Here is a 19,866-nt window from a genome sequence, read left to right on the forward strand (position 1 = left end):
GGGGAATTGTAAGGTCAGGGAACCATTCTAGCTGGCTTGTACCCGTTCATAGGTGTTTAATCGATTGCAAACAAGTGCGATGGTCAACTGGGCCAGTATTTGAAAAAAGCCATTTTTTTCCAACGCTGGTCGGCCGATCAGCGTTGGAAATCAATACAAAAATACCACTTTTCTTGAAAATGACAGTATACCAGGTGCATATGATTTTACAGGATGCTTTACACTGTCATTCACTAACAGTCCAGCAAGGTATTTCAAAATGATTTGGTAGTTTTATTTTTTGATGTTTGCAAATGTTGTATTTTCCCTTTAACATGACGCTGAAGTGCAAGTTTAATGCAGGGCGAGTTCACGTTTAAGGCAGATGGAGTTCCTGGTAACAGGTGGTAAGCAGAACAATATAAATAACTTCAAAATTAAGTAATATTTTGAAATATAAATGCACAATATGATTTTAATTATTAACGACTTCAATGGGCCCAAATTTCAGCATGATGTGATTTTCCATTCAGAAATGAGAGCACAAAACCCTTCAACTCGATTATCTCCAAAGGTTCTGTGTTTTTTTTCTGTAGGCCTGGGCTGCTTACATCCTTTTCCTTGGCACACAACGATTTCAAGATGGCAGCACCCCATGCAGGGGGTCAAGCCAGGTCAACTAATTCCACTTCTCCAGATCAACGCCTCCAGCTTGGGGTGGGGAGACTCAAACGAGGATTACGAGATCACTGCAATCATCAGTCCATTTGCCAGGCCTAAAATAATAACATGTAATATGTTATGAATTATATTTTCAGCTTTGCATTTTTTCGTTGACAATGCATTGGAGAAGTTTTCATGGTCGTTAGAGCCAATAGATCCAGAATTCCAAAATTGTATTGCTGCATTGCTGAGGAAGTGTCCAATTCTTGGTGTTTTTTTTAAATAATGTTGCACGGATTCCAAACGACCCAGGAATTAGTGCTGCATTCCCCACATAAGTTCATGCATGTCAGTGAAATATGACATCCATGGGAGGGTCACATGTGCACCCAGATGCATAAATGTCAGGTGAATATGAATATTAATCGTCCTGATTCATAGCCAATCAGAGTGCTCCATCCAATTTTGGTAGCACGTCCATGCCGTGTGTACAATGGGGTTGCAGATTATTCCAGTTGGTAATTGGAATCAACGTACACACATAGGAGGTCAAGGATGCAGGAATCGTTCCTGTGTGTTATTATACCATGCACTTCACATAACCCCAGGACGTTATGTGGTAGTCAACACCGGGACGTTATGAGGTAGTCAACACCGCTGGTACAGAACGGTATGCCATGGTGCAGGCGGACTTAAACCCGGCCAATTACCGACTTGATTCAAGTCTAGGCTATGAGATTGGCCCATTACCTGAGTGAGTTCTGTAGCTGCATATGGTTCCTTCAATGCTTGACAGCTCCAAGGCAAAGCACATATGTTGCATCCTGGCCATGGCTTCCTGAAATGTTAAGAAAGAAAACCATACATAATCTCAACATCTGTAATCAAAACATCATACTACACAAACAACTTGTGGCAATTCTTGAAAGAGCCTTGGGATGAAATTTGTTTATGAACACATTTTGTGCAACTCTCTACTCCTCTTAAATGTATGAATTATCTATTTGGCTTGTAATTTGCATGGGCCATTCTTGACCCATTTTTGTATTATTTGAAGAATCGGTGAACAGGTGTGTGCAAGCATTGACATGATGCACAAGCACAGGGGGTTGCTAGCTACTATTTCTCTGTTCAGTGCAATCAGTTGAATGAAAACATGCCCCAGATGCAGATTTTGGGCGCAATTCGAAACATGACTCTGCAAAATCAAGATCCCAGTATATTGTTTTTTTGGAATGTACACTTACTAAGCTAAAATGTTTTCAGGTTAATTGTTAAAAATACATCTTCAGATTTTGAGCACTTTTGTTGCTTCAAGCAAAAAAAAAAAGCCTCAATGACAGGAACACCCTTATGACTCTTATGCTTGCCCTTTTTGAGCACCCGTACAGATTTCAAATAGACTGACATCACATATTGATGTTGTGTTACCTGTTAATCAGTCTATGATGTGTAGAGGTGGGCGTGGCTCTCCCCCATCTCAGCATTCATCTCATCTCAGCAATGGACCAATCAGCCTACGGAAGGCACAAACATGAATGAATATTCAAAATAAGTGCTGAATGAACTGAACTGGATGCAATAGAAGAGAAAGCTTTAGAAATGCGAGTTTTTGGAAATTTTGTAACAAAGCACTGCTGATACTGAAAAACTGAAAGAAATAACAAGTTTATAGTTAAATGGTGAATGTAATTTAAATTAAGTATGCAATCGTAGTGTTGTTGAATGCTATATACAGCCTGTCTATTAAAAAAAATGGTACAACTGAAAACAATTTTTTTTTAATATTAAATCTCAACATATTAGTAAGTCGTTTTGAGCATCACATTTAAGAAAAAAGACCAGGCTTTCCAATACTTTTTGTTTCATCTCATTTGCTTTTGTCAATTCAGAGATATCTCCAATTACTGCGGAACACAAAAATCGAGTTTGTGCCACTTTCTGGTTGCAATCTTTTGTGAGCTTCAAGACAGCATGGCACAGTACTCGAAACAACTCTGCCCATGCGTAAAAGTGGTGCAAAATTGATTTTGGTGTATCGCACTAAATTGATTATATCTCTGAATTGACAAAAGCAAATAAGATCAAACAAATACTATTGGAAAGCCCAGTCTTTTTTCTTTAATATTATGCCAAGTAAGAATGACTTATTTTGAAATTTAATATTTAACCAATTTTTTTTCCGATTGTACCTTTTTTTTGAGACAGGCTGTATGCATGTAAATTGTAAAACACCAACAGTAACTAAAATGTAGATAAATATAAAGAAAAGTGGAAAAAAAAACACAACAAAACAAAACTAGATTCCAAAATTAATTACTGTCGGTTCATTATACACCTTTTTTATTTGTTTATTTTTGTCTACACAACAGACTGGAGTATCATGACTAGCAACAAATCAAAGGATATTAAAACAGGTGTCATCTGCAATAAGAGTCAGCTTAGAATAACTGCATCAGGTAATTGACCCTGTGGCTTCTTTATGTTTACCTTTCTGATAAACGTGTCCATAATCTGGCTAATTACAAGCTCTGGACTCTTGGATCCATTAGATATAAAACACAGTCAGCATGCTGTATTTGATTTCACTATGAGCACGTACCAAAGCTCTACATAAGTGGAATCTGGGGACTGCAAATATTACCAGCCCAACACCTTTGGATCCATTTGATATAAAACACTGCATTTGATTTTACTGTGAGCACGTACCAAAGTGCTACGTTATCGGAATTTGAGTACTGGTACTGCAAATATTACCAGCCCAGAACCTTTGGATCCATTTGATATAAAACACTGTATTGATTTTACTATGAGCACGTACCAAAGTGCTACAGAAGTGGAATCTGGGGACTGCAAATGACTCAAAATCATGTGACATGGTGTGGATACAGAGGGGCGTATACATAGAACGCCATCTTTGTTCATTTCAACCATTGCCGTAAGTGACATCAGAATGGGCAGATAGCAGTGGCTCATTTCATGTGTACCTGAAGGTAAGATTTTGTGGGTCTACCTGTAAGTCTGTCTATACATCTGATATAAATCACCAGCATCACATTATCTCATATGAAGTACATGTACGTAATAACTCAGTATTTGCCAATTACAAGTGTATACGTATTTACTGGAAATTCAGGTGGATCCGCCAAACCTGTTAAAATACAGACATGTGGAATACATGAATCTCCTTGAATTCATGACAGAAATAAGTGATGTATTGTTTGTGTACATTTACATGTAGTCTTACACACAAGTGTTGGACCTTTAAGAAGATTCGGCACAGACGTAGCTTAGTGAATCACAAAATAATAATAAAACAACAAAAAATAAAACCAATGTGAAGGTAAATGTTTTTTTTAATGAAATTTCTTCACCCTAAAAGGGCTGGGGGGGAATCCCTCAACATTTTCAGCGATAGCCTCTAAAAAAATTGTTTTCAGGACCCGAGCTGTTATGACTTTAAAGCCCAAGCTTTGCGCATCTTTTGATACCAAAAACATAAAAATCGGACCACAGGCTGCCGCGTTGCGAAAAATTGTCCGGCGCTATGCGCCATGAAAACTGAATTTTCCCATATACATGATGTACACAGAGCAGAATTGCCATTCGTACATATGAATAATTAATTAGCCATAATTCTAAAACCCTTTGACCTATAGTCATGAAATTTCTTGGGTATGTTTAGGAAGAGTTGTTCTATGCATGTACTGAGTTTCAAAATTTTTCGTCACTCGATGGCAGAGCTGAGAGATGGTCAATATAACCCGGCCCTTTCAGGGTTAAAGGAAAGTGGACTTTGAGTCTACGATTTGCAATATGAGCCAGTAAAAGTACTTGAAATATGTTTTTTTCTTCGGTGCAGACAATATTTAGTTGCAGACTCCTGCTCACCTCGACTCAAACCACCCAGCTGACCCAGGCAAGCTCAGAGGTTGAGTGATAAGACGACTGCACTAAACAGGAGGTACTGGGTTCGAGCCCCAACTGAGTATTAAACAGTGCCCTTTTACATCATTGTAACCCCCCCCCCCCCGCCACCCTCCCCATTTGTGTAAAGGGGCCCTTTTTTGTAAACAAGGCCCTTTTTTTTTAAATCAGTGCCTTTTTGGTTACCAGCAGCCATTTACGAGTGCCCTTTTTAAAAATTTCGCGCGACCGTCGGCATTTGTTTGTCATTGAAAACTTTATTACTGAGACCTACTTTTGTTTGACTTGTGAACTTTATTACAACATACTTGAGACGTAGAAAATGTCCTGTAACAGCTGAAAATAATTCTTTAATATTGCATTTTTCAGGACAAAATGTGCTCTTATATGAACAAGGCAACCCTATTACACATTTGTTGTAACTTATTGTTATTTTCTTTTGGAAAAAAACCTAACATCAGGTTTGAATCAAGCATATAGTATGTGAATAAACCTTCAATTTTATGAACACTCTACTTAACAAAAAGTTTTCAACTATAGGCTATGTATCTAACTTATTTCCACCAAATTATCATTTGAAGTTGAAATACATGTAATTCCAAAACCTTTTACTTAATGTGCTTCATTTTCAGGTTAAAGGTCCATCCTATCGCACTAAGCCCAACAGTGAAGATGGCATCTAATGTTACAGCCCAATCAGTGTTGGAGAAGATTAGTGTGGATCATCTGGAATGCTCCATCTGCACCAACCGTTTCAGGCAGCCCAAACTGCTGGACTGTTTGCATACTTTTTGCCTGCAATGCCTCCAAGAGCTCAGACAGAGCCAAGATCCTAGTGGTACAAAGCTGACATGTCCTCTGTGCAGACATGAAACCATGTTGAAAGGGTCTGGGGTTGCTGATCTCCCTAATAATTGTGCATTCAGTGCCCTGGTGGAGGAAGTTACAATGCAGGAAAAGCTACTGGAAGGTCAAGGGTCAGAGATCAAATGTCAAAACTGTAAAGAGGAGAATCAGGCAATTTCAAGATGCATGGATTGCGATCATTTCCTGTGTCAAGAATGTCAAAAGGCTCATGAACGTATGACTGTCATCAATTCGCACAAAATCTATACACTGGCTCAACTTCGATCAGGAGAGATTGTCTACAAGAGTAAACTCAGAGAAGAAATTCCAAAATGTGGCAAGCATCCAGATCAGAATCTCAATGTCTACTGCAATACATGTGAGCAAGTCATATGTCTCATGTGTACTGTTCTAGATCATGAAAAACTAAAACACTCTTGTATTGGCTTACCTGAGGCTTTTGAGAAATGTAAGAAAAAGGTAGAAGAACTTGTTGCAAAAGTTGGTAAAAGCAAAATAGAACTGAACACTACCTTAGAGAAGACTTGCATATCTCGCAAGAAACTTGACATCATGTTTGCAACCACCAAGAAGAAAATCTCAGAAAAAGCTGACCAAGAGGTTGCCAAGACCCGACAAGAAGAGCACAAACTGTTAAAAGAGACTGAAAGAATTTATCAAGAAAGAGTCACAGCATTTGAAGCTGCTCAAGCCAATAACAGGAAAGAGGTGACACAGACAGAGCACAAGCTGGAGGAGGTGAAACAACTCATGAATCAAGCAAGTTGCTGTGAGATTCTTGAACTTCAGCAGAAGCTCTTGCATAACCTCAGTGAATTGACAGGGAAACAGCCACAGCAAGTTCCTGACAAGTTGACCTTCATGGACTTTGAAGAAGGTGAGAGGTCACTTGGGAGACTCATTCTGGAAGAAGAGCAAAAGGCTGCAGAAAGGCAATCACCAAGACCTGGAAGATCATGTGTGAAGGAGAAATGGAAACTCAACACTGATTTCAAGAACTTTGGATCATTAAGACATTCATTTATATCACGAGTTGCAGCACTCCCTGGCAATAAAATGCTTGCACTATCTAATGCATTTCGTAGTGAACATGCACTCTTCACAGTTTCAATTCCCACTAGTCATCAGGAACCATCTCCTATCCCACAAAGGCTACAAATCAATGGCCTCACTGATGATTTAAGGTGTATTGCAGTGAGCAAGGATGACAAGCTCCTTGTTCTAGATGGTCCAGTAGTCAAGGTCTTCAACAAGCAACATCAGCTCCTCCATCAGTTCACACCAGGTAGAGGCTCAGACAGCATACCAACATGCCTTGCAGTGGATGACAGCAATCTGATAGCAGTGGGTTATGAAGACGAGGAGGACATATCTCTACACAACCCAGATGGATCCCTCATCAGGAGACTGATTGGAGGTTATCTGACACTGAACAATCACCGTCTTATCTACACAAACTATGGCAAGAAAAGGTTGGTATGTGTAGACTACTATGGTGCCAGTGTATTCTCAGTAGACATGACCAGGAACATGCAGGGGCCTGAGCACCCTAAAGGTGTGTGCTGTGACAGTGATGGCAGCATCTATGTTGCTGTGGGCAGATATCAAACAGGTGATATTCTGCACTACAGTCCTGATGGCAAGTACATTGAATGCGTGATCAAGGGATGTGGTCATCCACGTGGCATCACATTCACATCAGGTGGTGATCTGGTAGTGGCTGCAGTAGAGTCTGTAAAGGTCTATCACCGAGTGTGAGGACAGATTGATTAAACTGGGGCTATCCAGCGTATCCACCAACCACTTCCATCAGACATTGATCATTGTTATCACTGACAAAGAACTTTAAAGTTCATTCCTTTAAAGGGAATATACATCATTTGCTTTTGCTGTAATTTTCAGAAATGGATGGAATTGGGGGGTTGGAAATATATAGCAGATGTAGTTACACTGACTTTTTGAGGTTTTGGGTTCGAAAATGCTATAAAAACCAAGAAAAACAATCATTTTCCTGTAGTCTGGTTCCCCGACTCCATATAAGAAGAAACAAATCAGTTTACATACATTGGGGAATTGTAAGGTCAGGGAACCAGTCTAGCTGGCTTGTACCCGTTCATAGTTGTGTAATCGATTGCAAACAAGTGCGATCGTCAATTGGGGCCAGTATTAGAAAAAAAGCCATTTTTTTCCAACGCTGGTCGGCCGACCAGGGTTGGATATTGATACAAAAATACCACTTCTCTTGAAAATGACAGTATACCAGGTGCCATGATTTTACAGGATGCTTTACACTGTCATTCACTAACAGTCCAGTAAGGTATTTCAAAATGATTTGGTAGTTTTACTTTTTGATGTTTGCAAATGTTGTATTTTCCCTTTAAATAACATTCCACAATACTGTATATTTGGTATATTTCTAAGGTCTTTGGTCTCTGTATGTGTTGACTCTAATACCTTTAACCACTTCCCTTTTGGAAAATCGTGGACTTCAACACCCAGCCTACTTTCCATAAAATCTTAGATCTGCATGGTGGCCCAATAATGTGAGCAAAGGAATGACCCTTCACATTGTTTGCAAATAGGGCAGAGTGCACATTTTAAAAATATTACAAACGAGAGGGAAAGTATTACCACGAGAGGCAATTCAATTTTCTCAGATTCGTCTCAGTAAATGCAAAGTCAATGCATGATGTGTTTCCAAGTATAAGATATAACCCTACTCCTGTATAACATGTAAACATTTCCTTAATTTTTTTATTCAATTTTTCAATTATTGGAAAAATTGTTGAGATTAAATGAATGAAACTTATTTTGGAATGAGAAAGACTTTGCACTTACATGTACATGAGACAAAAGTAAATACTCAAAAGCAACTGGACGAAATATGTGTGATTTCGAACTAAAGCAATAGTTTAAAAGTAAATCACATGCAATCCCTTGGTTGTCTCTTTCACAGTGCTTTCTGAGTACCTCATTAAATTAATATAGTTTCATTACATTCACAACCAAGTTGAAAATGAAAACCTTGTGCATTCTACTGCAATGATACATGGATGTTTGTACATGTGGTTGGTATGATGGATGTACATTTGTAAATTGAAATATTTTTTTCTGCCTTTCTCATATGTGATTGTTTACATACTACAATAGAAGATGCATTTAGAACATTCTTTGAATTTGGGGTCCAGTTTTTCCTGTCCCTATACGTCTGGCATCTACAATTTTGCAATAGCAGATGCACTCCATAATGTGTGTACTCTTTCTCCAAGAATGCTTCTGTGAATCAAATGACCTACCCAACAAATATTAATTAGTTTGAAGTCATTTGAAATGCCACTTGAATGGCAAATGATAAATTTCAGAGGTTACAGGGACAGGAAAAATGTCCGACTTTGGACCCTTAATGTTAAAAATGACCTACTTGTGAGAGGTTCTGTAACATTACAATAATAGTTTAGTTTATTCCATAAAGGATTGAGGCTTTTGCTTCTTTGAATAAGTATTGGTTTGCTAAATGCTGATAGACCAAGTAGTCTAAATGAAGCAATGAGCATTTGCTTTAATAACAGAGTATCTCTCCAAGAGAACGCAGCTTCCATGACAACAATGGCACTTCAGCCAAGATCCAAAGTCTGTTATTTACCAATCAGCATCTCACATACGTTTCAGCTGCATTTCCCACTGGGCATGTGTGACTCCTAGGGTTATTTGCATACATAATGAGGGCTGCCTATTTTACACCGATGATGCAACTCAAAAAGATTTATTTTTGTAATATTTGTATTTTATCATTTATAGACCACTTAATTTGGGAGCCGTTGTTATTGTATCACTAGTTAGTTCATTCACTGTATATTTTGTCGAAGACATTTTTTAAAACCTTTTCTGAGAACGTAGAAACAGTGATTTCATGAAACAACCGTCTTTTCTGAGGTGTAATTTGTTTACATTTAGGACCATTTTGGTTTTCAACAAAAACATAATTTCGTACATTCATTCTTGTACATAACGGTAGAGGGGATTATCAAGTAATCAGATTTGTGAACACATTTTTGCTTGATGTCTTTAATCTCTTGATTGGCCGCAGTCAAGTACCCACCACACCTATAGATAACTTATAAATATCACACATTCTATCGGAGTGAAACGTACGTGATCTGGAACTTTCCAAAGGTACCAGCGGCGTAACTAGGGTTAAGCTTCTAGGGGGCACCTGGGGGTTCACCAATTTTTTTTGAAAGGGGGGGGGGGCAAGGAAGGTAACATATACATTTGTTGTGAGCAATTCAAGATTTCAAATAGAATGGGAGGGGGGGGGGAGAGACACATGCCCCATAGTTACACCTTTGAAAGGTACACAGAAATATGGAATTCTAACATCATATCCGGTTTAACAGTCCCTTAACATATTTACAATTAAAACTAGTTACGAACCAATAAAAGGTTTGAATGGTATCAACCCCATTTAATTGCCTAATATTGCAGTCCACTCTTTTCTGAATAAATTGAAATACAAAATGGTTTTGTAGGAATGAAGCCTCAACACTAGTCTGAGTATCACCCGTTGTATCACCCTCTCTGTCTCTGGTCAAACGTCTGATATACCTAAGCATGCAAATTAATGCGACCCCGCGCGCCAGCCATGAGGTGACATGACATCATTTCATTCCTTAATCTGGACTTAGCTGTTGATTGGTCAATTTTGATGCCATGTTTTTGTAATACAACAACGGACACAGATATCTAATAAAACCTGACATTGGCTTTCAAAACTGTAAACATACAGAAACGCTGACCGTGGGTGAAACTTCAATGCGCAAGAGGGGATTCTCATTACGTCTGTTATTCAAAATACTACATGATGATAAATCAAAGTCACAGGATGTTTGGGCATCGTGTAACGTATCGATACAGTCCGCTTGACATAGGCTATTTTTGCTAACATAATTTCAAATTATGTAAAGGTTCTTACCTGCCATATAATTGGAATTATATGAGGCCGAGGAGGAGAGACTCACCGTGTATTATTGTCCCTGGTAATACGGTTTGCACCACCCTTTGAAGAAAATGGATCCTTCCTTCATTCATAAAAATGCAAATTAGCCCTAGCACGCTGGGTATAAAGCCCCCAAGAAACCATTGAAGCATGTCTCTTTGTAGATCTAAGGTACTGGTCCTGGCTGAGGACTCAAGATGGGTGGGAGGCTGAAGAGAACTGAGGCACCGAGGGAGGGAGGTGAGTCTCTCCTCCTGGGCCTCATATAATTCCAATTATATGGTAGGTAAGAACCCTTACATAATTTGAAATTATATTTCGTCCTCGTCGTCGAGACTCACCGTGTATATTTCACAGCTAAGCCGAAGACAGGACTCCTCTTCCATATTCCTCTGAACATGGTACATCTTGCTTGTAAAACTTTCCAAAGGTGTTCACCGATGACCAGTCTGCTGTCAGTAAAATCTGAGCAGTAGAAAATCCTACTCTTGCTGCAGCAGATGTAGACGCAGCCCGAGTAGAATGTGCTTTATAATGTGAGACATCTATTCCTGCCGATGCCATCACTATTTTCAGCCATCTTGCAATAGTAGATGAAACTACTGGATGATGAGGTTTCCCGAATGATAGAAACAGCCTTGTAAAGCGCTGATTATTTAGGCATCTAAGCAATCGTGTACGATGAATATACACCTCCAACGTTGAAAAAAAACACATAGTTTTCGATCTGCTGGATAACGGGCCAAAACAACACTTGGAACTGGCCTATGTGCTGAGGAACATTTAGACTGGCTGACTGGTGCAAATTCAAATGCTGTCCTGGACTTCTTCATGTGATGTAAATCCAGAGCAATTAATGATGAGCAACGCCCTGCTGTCACGAGAGCGACCAGCATGACCAATTTGAGCGTCAGAAGCCTCAAACTGAGCTTCCTGTTTGATGAGAGTGAACCAAGGTAACGGAGAACTTTCCCAACATCCCAAGTAAATGAATACCTAGGTTTCGGTGGTCGAATATTAAAAATACCTTTAAAAAGCCTTGTCATTAAAGGATGTCCAATAGGGACATCATCCACCTGAACATGGGCTGATGAAATAGCAGACCTGTAGACATTAATTGTCCTATATTGTAGCCCATCTTCCAACAATGCATGGAGAAACTCCAACACTTCTGCTAAAGGTGCTTGAACTGGATCCAAGTGTCGTTGATGACACCAGCGACTCCAGCGATTCCATGCTGAGTCAAATTGAGCATTTGTTCCTTTTCTCCATGATGCCATGATAACTGAGGACACCTTCTGCGAAAGTCCTCTTGCTGCGAGTGATTTCCCGATAGCACCCAGGCGGCCAGCTGCATCACCTTGTGCATGGGGTGTTGTTGATGATTGTGACATAATTGAAGGAGATCTGGGCGCTGTGGTAACAGTAATGGTGTTTTTACTGTCAGTTTTAACATTAGTGGATACCACGGTTGTGTTTTCCAAACTGGTGCGATTAGCAGAACTGTGGCTTCTTCTACTTGAATTTTCTGAAGGCACCTTGAGAGCAGACTGAAGGGAGGAAACAGATACCCTGCCATGTTGCACCAGTTGATGGTGAACGCGTCCACTTGCCATGCTTGTGGATCTGGGTGCCATGATATGAATCTTGGAACCTGTCTGTTGAGCCGTAATGCAAACAGATCGATCGACGGTTGAAATTTCATCTTTTCTACCACTGCTCTGTAAATTTCGGGGAGAAGATGCCACTCTGTGCGGTCGTTAAGTTGCGCGACAATTCGTCTGCTATGACATTTTGTGCTCCTGGGAGATATTCTACTGACAATGTTATTTGTCTGTGTAGACACCATGTCCATATCTTCACTGCAAGGGATGACAATTCTGGCGAATGAGTCCCCCCTTTGTGGCTGATGTATGACATTACTGTCATGTTGTCCACCTGTAGTCGGATGTGTAGGTTGCGTTGATGCTACACCAATGCCCGAAGGGCGTAGTATATGCTATGATTTTAAGCCTCGCCCTTTTTGAGCAACGATAGACTGATTCAAAACCACATCATTGCTGAACATACCTGTTCATCAGTCTGTGATGTGTAGAGGTGGGCGTGGCTCTCCCCAATCTCAGCATTCATCTCAGCAATGGACCAATCAGCCTATGGAGGGCACAAAATATGAATGAATATTCAAAATTAGTGCCGAATGAAATGAACCCCAGTTTAGTAGAAGAGAAAGCTTTAGAAATGTGAGTTTTGGAAATTTAAAGCACTGCTGATGCTGAAAAACTGAAAATATGACAAGTTTGTTGTTATGGTGAAAGCAAGCGTAGTGCTGTTGAATGCTATACATGCATGTAAATTGTAAAACACTAACTGCAGAGTAACTAAAATGTAGATGAATATAAAGAAAGTGAAAAAAAAAACAACAAACCAAAACTAGGTTCCAAAACTAATTACAGTCGGTTCATTGTGTACCTCTTTTTTTATTTGTTTATTTTTGTCTACACAACAGACTTGAGTATCCTGACTGGAGACAAATCAAAGGATATTAAAACAGGTGTCATCTGCAATAACAGTCAGTTTAGGTCTGCATCAGGTAATTGACCCTGTGGCTTCTTTATGTTTACCTTTCTGATAAACCTGTCCGTAATCTTGCTAATTACAAGCTCTTAGATATAAAACACAGTGAGCATGCTGTATTTGATTTTGCTATGAGCATGTACCAAAGCTCTACATTAGTGGAATCTGGGGACTGCAAATATTACCAGCCCAGAACCTTTGGATCCATTTGAGATAAAACACTGCATTTGATTTTACTATGAGCACGTACCAAAGTTCTACGTTATCGGAATTGGGGTCCTGGTACTGCAAATATTACCAGCCCAACACCTTTGGATCCATTAGATATAAAACACTGCATTTGATATTACTATGAGCATGTACCAAAGCACTAAAAAAGAGGGATCTGGGGACTGCAAATGACTGTATTCAAAATCAGGTGACATGGTCTGTGTTGATACAGAGGGGCGTATACATAGATCGCCATCTTTGTTCATTTCAACCAGCATATAAGCCGTTTTAGTGTAAGCGACATCAGAATTGGCACAGCAGTGGCTAATTGTATGAATCCATAAGGTAGGGTTTTAAGTTGGTTTATGTGTAAGTCTGTCTTAACAATGGAACTATTAAGCAAACAATTGATTTACATCGCTAACGACACAAAAATATGTATTGGAAATTAAGGCGGATCTGTAATGTAAAACATGTCAGAATTAATGCTACAGTAGAATATGTGAATTTAGTAATTGTATTCATGACAGAAAAAAACAAGTGACAGCTCCTTGTTTGTACTTAGTTTTACAAAAATAATCTTGATGATTTGGCACAAATGCTCCTTACTGATTAAAACAAATATCAAAACCGATGTAAGGATGAGTTTTCATTTAACAAAATAGTACACCTTTCTTTATCAATGTGGACTTGTTCCGGCAATTAAGTGTACGCTTTAAAATACAGGCAAATTATAATACCTAAAACATTGTTTCATGTTATGTGAACCGTCTGTTTTAATCTGCTTCATTCAGAGCTGTAGCTATGTCTTCATATTCAAGTCAATCACAAGTCATATTTGTAAGGGCAACTCACAAACTAGTTGAACCATGCCAAAGACATTCTTCGTCACTGAAAACCTGTTACTTGTCAGTGTCACAAACGTCAATATATTTGAGAAATTAATTATTTTGTGGGATCTATTTGATTATGATTGTGATTGTATAAGTTTGGTCCTTATAATTGGATAAGAGTCCTTGTTATTGTTGTATAAGATTATTGTTTATGATTATATGAAATTTGGTGAAGAAGTGTTAAAATCATGGTCGTTTAATACATGTAATGAAACTCACTTTAAACTACAAATTTAATGGTTGATTTGACACTAGTTGCCACTTTAAACCATGTGCATTCGCGTGTTGAGATATCTTTTGTCAACTACCACACGGGGAAAGGTTTACTTGCTTGGGTGTAATACAAAGAACTCTGTTCCTTATTTGGTTTAAACATGCAAATTGCTCAGGTGAACCCCACATTTGTAGAATGTCATTTGAAGAATGGTTATAGGATTTAAGAGCTGCAATGCTGTTGGTCTGTTAGGATCGGGTGGTTAATCCCAACAAATATGTTTGGAGTGGTATAAAATGAAATGTTTGGAGTGATGCGTCACTTAGTAGCTTACTCACCGGCTCGAGGACACGGGGGTATTGAGGCCCTTGTTTTGCTCTCCAGTTTGGGGAAGGCCGACGGATAGGCGCTCAAATTTGTGTATTGCCGGCCTGATGCCGATGAATTTTGAAGACGCCCGTTTGGCAATGGGTTTGCCGAGTTCGGGGGGCTACTAAGTCACTTACCTCAAAAGCCAGATTTATTCTGTAAGTATTCATGTCATGCCTGTATCATTATTTGAAACTTGAGACAGCAATTTTTGAACTGTAATAGGGCCATGCTAAGGACACAAGTTACTGGTATTTATTTTGTATTAGAATAACTGAGTGAAGCATGAGATTATGATGGGTTTCTGTTTAAAATGTTTGGGAAAGAAAACCTGTGTGAAGTAGAATAAAATTATTTAGAGGTAATATTGATAATTGAATTTCAGGGCTTTTTTGGGTTGGAACGGGGACACGCTTTTTCACCTGAATGTTCCATCGATGAGCTACCGGGAGCGCCGCGCCGACGACCAGAATCCTGTGGACTGGACGTCACCCACTGGAGGCCGTCGACACCCGTAACCCGATGTCTCTGTTCGTGTCCGTGCCGGTATTCTTATGTTGGTGGTGGGGATTTATATTGTAATTAAATGTCAATTGTAAATATTGTAATTTATTTTGATTAAGTTAGTTGGTTGTATTAAATTTCTTTATTTCCATACAATTGGTCAAGTGTCTCGCATTACTTTTGTTGGTGAAGTTCATTTTCCATGGTTTCTTTTACACTGTATCACCCTCACAATTGTCCCGATTATGGTGGACCTTGTGACATTGGGGGCTTGTCCGGGAAACGTCCTTCCCGTTAAAAAGGGACACCGATACAGTTATTAGGAATCTGCGGGAAGTGTTCAAGCTCTGACAAAGGTGGCTTGACTTAACCAGTCTTTCATTTTGCATAGGTTGATTGGATATTGTGATTTTGTTAAGGATCTCTCTATAGTGTAGGACTTTGTAAACCATGGAACAATTTGAAGACTTTTTAATAGCAGGTCGTAAGATAGGTTTAGAAGGAAAGGACTTGGTTGTATTTGCAGAAAAACGAGAGGCAACTTATAAAGAACAAGTTCAACGTGATGAAAGGCAGCAAGAGAGGGAACATCTAAAACAAATGAAGGAGTATGAACTCCAAATTGCAGAACAACAAAGTAACTTAGCTGGTACTGCCGTGACTATAAGCACAGGTCAGATTAGGAATGTAAATAAACCTAAACTTCCTCCTTTTCAAGATCGAAAGGATGATTTAGATGCATACATAAAGCGCTTTGAAAGATTTGCTCAGGCTGTTGATTGGCCAGAACAACAATGGGCCACAATTCTCAGTACACAATTGACTGGTAGGGCTCTAGAATTGTATTCACGATTACCTCCAGATAAGGCTAGTGATTATCAAGAGTTGAAGAAAGCACTTCTTCATAGGTATGATTATACTGAGGAAGGGTTTCGCCTTAAGTTTAGGACAGCTAAAAGAGAGGAAGGAGAGACATACAGTCAGTTTGCTCAACGTATGGCTGGGTATTTGGATAGATGGACAGAGTTAGTTGAGGTTAAAGATTACGAGACCTTGAAGGATTTGTTAGTAAGAGAGCAAATGTTGTTAGCTTGTCCAAAAGACTTAGTCGTCTTCTTAAGAGAAAGGAAGCCCACGAGTGTAAAAGATATGACTGGATATGCAGATCAGTATGCCCTAGCTCATGATAGTAATAGGAATGTAGAAAGACAGAAAACGCCATTTAGGAGACCTCAGGTAGAAACAAAAGGTAGCAATCCTCATTCGCCTGTAGACCCCAAGACTACTGTAGACAATGCAGTTAGATGTTTTGTTTGTGGAGGAAAAGGACACATTGCAAGGTTCTGTAGGAATAGGTATAAGACGCAAGGTGCGTTTAACAAAGACAAAGCTGCTGGAGTAGAGGTTAGTGAGGCAAATGCTAATGCCAATGGTAGGCCTACTGTAAGTCAACCGTTAGGTGCATGTGTCCAAGTTAGCCCTTGTCAACATGTTACATCATCTGGTGGAAAACATGTCAAATTAGCTTGTGGAGGTGAACTTCCTATTGTAAGTGCTGCATGTTCATTAGGAGGAAAAATGCCAGTAGTTCAGGGAATGGTAGGAGATCAGAGAGTTGAAGTATTGCGAGATACTGGTTGTAGTACTACTGTGGTACAACGCAGTTTAGTTAAGGAAAGTCAGTTTTTGCCAGAAGAGAGACACTGTGTTTTGATAGATGGGACTGTTAGAAAATTTCCAGCAGCAGAGATACAAATAGATACACCCTACTACCAAGGCACCATTGTAGCTTTGTGCATAGATAAACCCTTGTACGGTTTAGTGTTAGGCAATATCTCAGGTGTCAGGAAACCTGAAGATCCAGATCCAAATTGGCAGTTCCCATTAGATAAAGATAACGCCATAAGGCATGCAAAAGACAAAGAAACAGAAATTGGTGCGGTAGAGACGAGAAGTCAAAAGGAAAAGAAAAATAAACCTTTCTCCTCACTTAAAGTACATGATATTCAAAACATTGCAAGTAGTAAGGAGTTTGCCAAGGCTCAGAAAGATGATGTCTCACTTGAAAAAATTTGGAAATTTGCTGAAGAAGGTTCAGTCCGAAAGACAGGAATTGCAAATGAGATCAAATTTGTAAAGAAGAAGGACATGTTGGTCAGAGAATTCACATCACCCAATGTTGAGAAGGGAAGACTCTTTAAGCAACTAGTAGTACCTAGTAAGTATAGGGAACAAGTGATGAAAGTAGCTCATGATTCAGTGATGTCTGGACACTTAGGTGCAAAGAAAACAAGTGATAGAGTGTTAGCTAATTTTTATTGGCCAGGTTTGCTTGATGACATCAAACGATATTGTGCATCTTGTGACATTTGTCAACGAACTATCGCAAAAGGAAAAGTAGCTAGAGTTCCGCTTGATGACATGCCGTTGATAGATACGCCATTTCGTAGAATAGCAGTTGATATTGTAGGACCGATTCAACCTGTAACAGACAAAGGTAGTCGATATATCTTAACAGTTGTAGACTATGCTACACGGTACCCAGAGGCAGTTGCACTTCCAAAAATTGAAGCAGAACGTGTAGCCGAGGCGTTACTTACAATTTTCTCTCGAGTTGGGGTACCACAAGAAATTCTGACTGACTTAGGTACACAATTTACAGCTGAAGTAATGAAAGAAGTTAGTAGATTAATTTCCATGAAACAGCTTCACACAACTCCGTATCACCCAATATGCAATGGTCTTTGTGAGAGATTTAATGGTACATTGAAACGCATGTTACGCCGCATGTGTGTAGAGCGTCCAAAGGACTGGGATAGGTATCTTCCCGCACTTTTGTTCTCGTATAGAGAAGCGCCACAAGAAAGCCTAGGGTTTTCCCCTTTCGAATTACTATATGGACGTACAGTTAGGGGTCCCCTCGCCATACTAAGAGAACTTTGGTCAAAGGAAAATGATGAAGAGGAAGTTAAGACCACATATGAGTATGTTGTAGAGTTAAGAAATAGGCTAGAAAGAACTTGTCAGTTAGCCCAGGATGAACTTGCTAAGTCAGCCAAGAGATACAAGAAGTATTACGATGTGCGAACTAGGGACAGAAAGTTCACTAAAGGTGATAAAGTGCTAGTGCTTTTGCCTACTGATTCAAACAAATTGTTAGTGCAATGGCAAGGCCCGTTTGAAGTGACTAAAAAGGTTGGCAAGAATGATTATGTGATAGACAAACAGGGAAAGGACAAGATTTATCATGCGAATTTGTTGAAGAAATATGTAGAGAGACAGAATGATGAAATAACACATGCAAGTGCTTGCCTAGAAAATGTAGGTGCAGGTATACTAAATGATCATGACTGTGAAGTATTAGATGAAGTTGAATTCCCCCCTGTGAAACCAAAAGAAACTGTGCAGAATGTTCATATCAGTGACAAATGTGATAAGAATGAAGTAGGTCAGGTTAAAGAACTGTTGGATGAATTCCATGATGTATTAACTGATGTGCCAGGGAAAACGAATCTTGTAGAGTACACTATGAAACTTACTACATCAGACCCAGTGCAATCCAAACCATACGCTGTACCTCATGCTAGAAGAGATTCATTGAAACATGAAATTGATGAAATGTTGCAAATGAGAGTGATTGAAAAATCCACTTCACCATATGCATCTCCTATTGTTCTTGTACCAAAAAGTGATGGATCATTGAGATTCTGCATAGATTACAGAAAATTAAATTCTGTCACAATATTCGACCCAGAGCCAATCCCGAACATTGAGGATTTATTTTCGAAGATATCGAAGGGTACATGGTTCACAAAACTCGATCTATCAAAGGGGTATTGGCAAATCCCAATAAAAGAGAGTGATAGAGATAAGACAGCATTTATTACATCTGAAGGAGGTCTTTTCCAATTCACTGTATTGCCGTTTGGCATGGTCAATGCTCCTGCGGTTTTCACCCGTATGATGCGTTTGTTGTTGGAGGGTTTTGACAATGTGATCAATTACATAGATGACTGTTTGATATTTTCAGACACATTTGAAAACCACTTGAAAGATGTTCAGTTGGTGTTAGAACGCTTGCGTGAAGTTGGCTTAACAGCAAGACCAAGTAAATGCTTTGTTGCGTACACTTCACTAGAATTTCTAGGCCATGTTGTAGGAGAGGGAGTGTTGAAGCCAGTGCCTGCTAAAGTTGAAGCAATTATGAAAGCTGAGAGACCACACACTAAGAAAGAAGTACGGTCATTTTTGGGTTTAGTAGGATATTATTCTAGATTCATCCCAAACTTCTCTGCAATTGCAGCACCGATATCTGACTTGGTGAAGAAAGGCAAATCTAATCGAGTAGAATGGAATGAAGCACAGGAACATGCTTTTGTAACCCTGAAGACAAGATTGGCAACATCACCAATCTTACATTTGCCAAATCCCGAGTTGACCTATATTCTGAGGACTGATGCCTCCGATAAAGGAATCGGGGCGGTGTTGATGCAAGAAATTGAGGGGGAAAATTTCCCCGTCTGTTATGCAAGCAAAAAATTGTTAGCCAGGGAACAAGCATACTCCGTGATCGAGCGGGAATGTCTCGCTCTAGTTTGGGCGGTGAAAAAGTTCTATGTATACTTATTTGGAACACAGTTTATTCTAGAAACTGATCACCATCCACTGGC

General features: G+C 39.4%; 1 protein-coding gene and 1 long non-coding RNA gene across 2 annotated transcripts; one reads left to right on the forward strand and one right to left on the reverse strand.

Annotated features, from left to right (window-relative positions):
- Window positions 1-287: 287 nt before the first annotated feature.
- LOC119726167 lies at window positions 288-12,583 on the reverse strand. Its single transcript, XR_005270787.1, has 3 exons — window positions 12,503-12,583; window positions 1,393-1,480; window positions 288-755 (listed from the first exon to the last, which is right to left on the reverse strand). It is a non-coding gene; the product is annotated as an uncharacterized LOC119726167 (long non-coding RNA).
- A 1,550-nt stretch (window positions 12,584-14,133) lies between these two features.
- On the forward strand, window positions 14,134-19,653 carry LOC119726874. The gene is made up of 3 exons (XM_038198727.1): window positions 14,134-14,850; window positions 15,078-19,211; window positions 19,586-19,653. Exons 2-3 carry the CDS (start codon window positions 15,647-15,649, stop codon window positions 19,651-19,653), a joined length of 3,633 nt encoding a protein of 1,210 aa, XP_038054655.1. The 5' UTR covers window positions 14,134-14,850; window positions 15,078-15,646.
- Window positions 19,654-19,866: the final 213 nt, after the last annotated feature.

Source organism: Patiria miniata, unplaced genomic scaffold, assembly GCF_015706575.1.
Source record: "Patiria miniata isolate m_02_andy unplaced genomic scaffold, ASM1570657v1 HiC_scaffold_2, whole genome shotgun sequence".
NCBI classification, from domain to species: Eukaryota; Metazoa; Echinodermata; class Asteroidea; order Valvatida; family Asterinidae; genus Patiria; species Patiria miniata.